The 4,268-nt window shown below is 38.6% G+C and overlaps 1 protein-coding gene across 1 annotated transcript in view; it reads right to left on the bottom strand.

Annotated features, from left to right (window-relative positions):
• Nucleotides 1-4,262, bottom strand: part of RSAD2 (radical S-adenosyl methionine domain containing 2) — a gene marked incomplete at its 5' end in the record, with an annotated part of 4,589 nt that extends 327 nt beyond the window's left edge. Inside the window, 5 exons of the mRNA XM_009069945.1 lie at nucleotides 354-386; nucleotides 2,046-2,195; nucleotides 3,062-3,291; nucleotides 3,730-3,891; nucleotides 4,091-4,262. Coding sequence (XP_009068193.1) covers nucleotides 354-386; nucleotides 2,046-2,195; nucleotides 3,062-3,291; nucleotides 3,730-3,891; nucleotides 4,091-4,262 — 747 coding nt within the window. The remainder of the gene's footprint in view (nucleotides 1-353; nucleotides 387-2,045; nucleotides 2,196-3,061; nucleotides 3,292-3,729; nucleotides 3,892-4,090) is intronic.
• Between the last annotated feature and the right edge of the window lie 6 nt (nucleotides 4,263-4,268).

Here is a 4,268-nt window from a genome sequence, read left to right as displayed (position 1 = left end):
GAATGAAGCCATACCATAATTCCAGAAGATTAAATGTTGGTTCTTCAGTTACATGTAAACTAAATAGGCTCTTTGAAACTGAACTTTCAGGACAAGTTCCGTGATTTTTAATCAAATTTAAAAAAAGCAGAGATGTCCTTAAAATCTGTGATGCAATGAATATGCATGCAACCTGATGGCAAGTGCTCCTTAGGTCATACTATATTCAAGTTCTCAATATGTCTAAAGGAGAGAAATTATATCTGTTCCTTGTCCTACATGGTAAAATTACACACAGTAAATTGAATTGGTTCTCACTGTTGTATACATACATATATTAGCATACAAATACCAAGTATCAAACAAAGACTTACATATTCATCCAGAATGAGGTATGAATCCCTCATCTGTAATAGATCAAACCAAAAAATCTAAATTAATATACAAATCAAAATTTCATTCTAGTGAAAAAATGAAAGCAAAAGCAAACAACTATTCATTCAAAGCCTGATACAAATCTTTGAAACAGTTAGTGTGGATCAAATTGATAGAAATAAATAACTGAATTACTAGCATAACTTAATGTATGAATAAACCAGCAATTTTTGGAATATGACCTCTCTAGTGTCTAACTGAAATGTGGGTTCCCACTAGATAAAGGTGTTTAAAATAATATACAAGTTTTCTATTAACTTCTACACCAGCAGAACTTACAATGTTGCATGCTGGAATGAGTATGTCATTTTCCAAACAAATGATGTGACCATTTAAGCTGGGGTGCTTAACTATCACCCCAACAGACAAAGGAGTTCTCCCAGCTCAAAGGTAAAAAGATCTCAGGTCTGCACAAAGAAATAGGCCATCAGCTGAAATAAGATATGTTTGCTCAACTAACTGGGCATGTCCTACATGATCCTCCTTAAAATTCTACTAGAGCTTGCTGCTGTGTAGAATGGGAAATCTATTTGATCAATTTGGTTTCCATGTTTCACACAGGGTTAACAAAAATCAGAAACAGTCTTCTAGAACCAAAATTACTGAATGAAGTCTACTCTCTTTTTGTAGGACTTCTTACATGGAAAAAGCCAGAAACATTTCTGGGTTCTCATCTTAACACCTGCTTTGACGAGAGTGCACTCCCACTGAATGCCTTAAATGCTAGACTGCACAGTCCCACTTCTGTGTCTTAGCAAAGACAACCCAGTCTGCTCCATTGAGCTCTCCATACATTAGGAATTAAACTGTAAATGGAGAGTCGTAATCTGTGGAGAAGAAAAGGAACACAAGATGGGAGATATAAAGCATTCCTGAACTGGGTTCAACTTGATATTTCCTCAGTTCATAAACTTTCTTAAAGACTGAGTCTTCTAACTCTTCCCATCCCATGTTTAGGGTCTGTAGGCATTTCCAAAGTGTCCTGAGTTTCAGCCTTAGGCACTACAGTCCTTTACTGCAGCTCATGTAAGCTGGATTGCAGCTCAGCAAGTTAACTGGTGGGCTCTGCAGTAGGACAAGGAGTATTCTGAATAAGAAGCCTAAGCATGCAATCCAAAGGAGTTCACATAGGAAATGTTAAAAATGCGACTTTATTGTGGGAGGGAGTACCCAGAAAGAGGTGTCAGGCAAAAATACTAGTTCTTGTTTCTCAATACCCAACATGCTGACTGGATGTGAACTTACTTCAGATAGGTCAATGACACTGCCGTAGCATAACGTCATGATGAATCTCTATTAGGAAACTATGCTTAGAGTAAAAAATGCATCTACATTAACACTGAAGCTTTTCAGGATCTTATGCCCTAGTGGGGAAGAGTACTTCCACTGGTTTCCACAGGGCTGGGATCAATGGATTTTTACTCTTCTGCTAATAATTTTGTGGCAAATAAAAAGCCTTAAAGAAAATTTAAAACCTTGGCTTCCACCATAACAAAACAATTTAAAAAGTTTTACTGTACCTCTTCTAAGCCAGTACTAATAGGGAAGGTGTTAATTGCCATAAAAGCTTTTAGTTTCTTTCCAATTTTCCAACATTATTTGAAAATAAAGTAAGACAGTTTAAATTTTACCTTCTGATTAGATTCAGGTACCAAACACGGGACATCTTTGTGGCGATCCAGGAATTGTTCAAATTCTTCATCGCTGATAACAAATTTCTCTGCTTCTCTCAGGGCATCCTCACCACTGTTCTCCCCTTCGATAAGCAGGCACTGAAATACCTGAAAACAGAAGTGATGATATTATTATTATTATTATTATTATTATTGTTGTTGTTGTTTTGTTGTTGTTGTTGTTGTTGTTATTATTATTATTATTATTGTTATTGTTATTGTTATTATTATAACTGAATAGCACACAAAGGGCATGGTGCAGATTTATTTTTAGCAAATGAACATTACAGCATTCTAAATGATTGTTTTCCTTACTATCCTGTAGTAGGACCAAGATTTCACTTAGAGTATTTTCTGGTTTTGCTGTAGTGGTTTTTTTCTGAGAAATTCTGTGTGCATACCAATTTCCATGAAGCAAATAATGAGAAATTATTCCACAAGTTCTTCCATATTTATAACTCACATTAGCTCTACACATTTTCAAACTGATAATTATTTAATACACTTCTAGTAAAAAAATATCGTATGGACACTAACTGGAAATACTCTATAACAGAACATAAATGTCTAATGTACATATATATTGATTATATGTTGATAACCATACATTAACTCTAATGTATCAGTGTATATTAACTTTTCCTCATTTTCTCTACACCATGACAAATTTTGAAATGCTAAAGACCTATCTTACTTTTAATATAAATAACTAGATGCACATACACTGAAAGAGTAATTTCCTACACATATCACAACAAAAAAAAGTCTCTTGACATATGTGTATCCATTTCAGTGTAGAATGAGGCAGAACCTGTCTCAACACCATGCAACACTGACAAGAAATCTCCTAACACCAGCCCAACCTGGAGCTGGAGAATGGACTGTGGTCATTAGAGGTTCAGACCACTCCAGGACTTCACTACATTATTACTTTTCTCTGAATGGGAAACCTATGGTATACACTACTTTCTTACCTTCCAGCGCACAGGGTTGAGTGCCTTGATCTGCTCATTCATATCTTCCTCAACATTAAATCTGTTGATCACTGAATTTATTTTGAAAGCAACAGCATACTCTCGACACCACTGTCTCAGTTTATGCAGATTTTCCACATGGTTCTTCTTTCCTTGACCACGGCCAATTAAAACATTGACATCTTCATCAAAACTATCACATGAAATTGCCAGAATGTCTAAATATTCACCTGAAAACAAGTTTTTAAAAAAGATTAATACTCAGTCCCTCAGCTAAAAGCTGTCAAGACTCTGCCCGCTTTCACTTCCTTGTCATGTGTCATGAAGTGCCATGTAAATACAGTTCTGTGGAGTCATCCCATCAACCGCAAAAGCCACAGCAAGAGCAGCATCAAAACATGTAGTTCATGTGTGTATCCAGAGTTATGGAGACAGTTATGAAGCTATTGTTTTATTACACCATTATATCAATGAGGCCTTTGGTATAATGCCTACATTCACAACATATAATCAACACTGTTTTCCCAGTATTTATGTTTGTTTTGCATTTACTGTAAATGAACCACGAACAAACCATCTCCCACTTGCCCCCAAACCTACGGGTGAGGCTGCCCCATGGAGGCTCCCCAGCCCTGCCAGTGCTGCTATGTCCAGCAGTTCCTCCTTACCATACTTCTTGAACCACCGCTCTCTGATCAGGCTGCCGTTGCTAACAATGCTGACACTCGGGAGCTCCAACTCCTGCTTGCAAAACTGGACCAGTTTGCCTACAAATTCACCTCTGTCCTGAAGAAATGGTTCTCCTCCTGAGAAATTTATTTTTTCCATTCCTAGAGAATGACCAAAGAAAGATGCTGTGAACCTCTGTTGCCCATCCCTGCCCTTTCCCCATGCTGTCAGTGCCCGATGGCAGTGGTATGAAATGGGACACTTCCAGGATAACTTTTTAGACAACTTCTTAGACAGTACTTGGTCCTCTGGGGACACCTTCTTTCCAGTTCCCACCGGCACCCCCTCGCCCGGACTCACCTGCCTCCTTGAGCATCGCCAGCCCCCGTTTGGCCTCCTCCAGGGGCAGCACGAAGGAGGTCTTGGCCGTGTGGAAGCAGAAGCCGCACTTGTAGTTGCACTGCCGGGTGAAGTGGTAATTGACGCTGGTGGGCGTCGGGGTTGAGTCGTCCCAGTCCTGCTCCCTCTCCCTCCGGGG

This window comes from Acanthisitta chloris, unplaced genomic scaffold, assembly GCF_000695815.1.
Source record: "Acanthisitta chloris isolate BGI_N310 unplaced genomic scaffold, ASM69581v1 scaffold46180, whole genome shotgun sequence".
NCBI lineage: Eukaryota > Metazoa > Chordata > Aves > Passeriformes > Acanthisittidae > Acanthisitta > Acanthisitta chloris.
The sequence above is the reverse complement of the archived record's forward strand: the minus strand, read 5'-3'. Positions and strand labels throughout refer to the sequence as shown.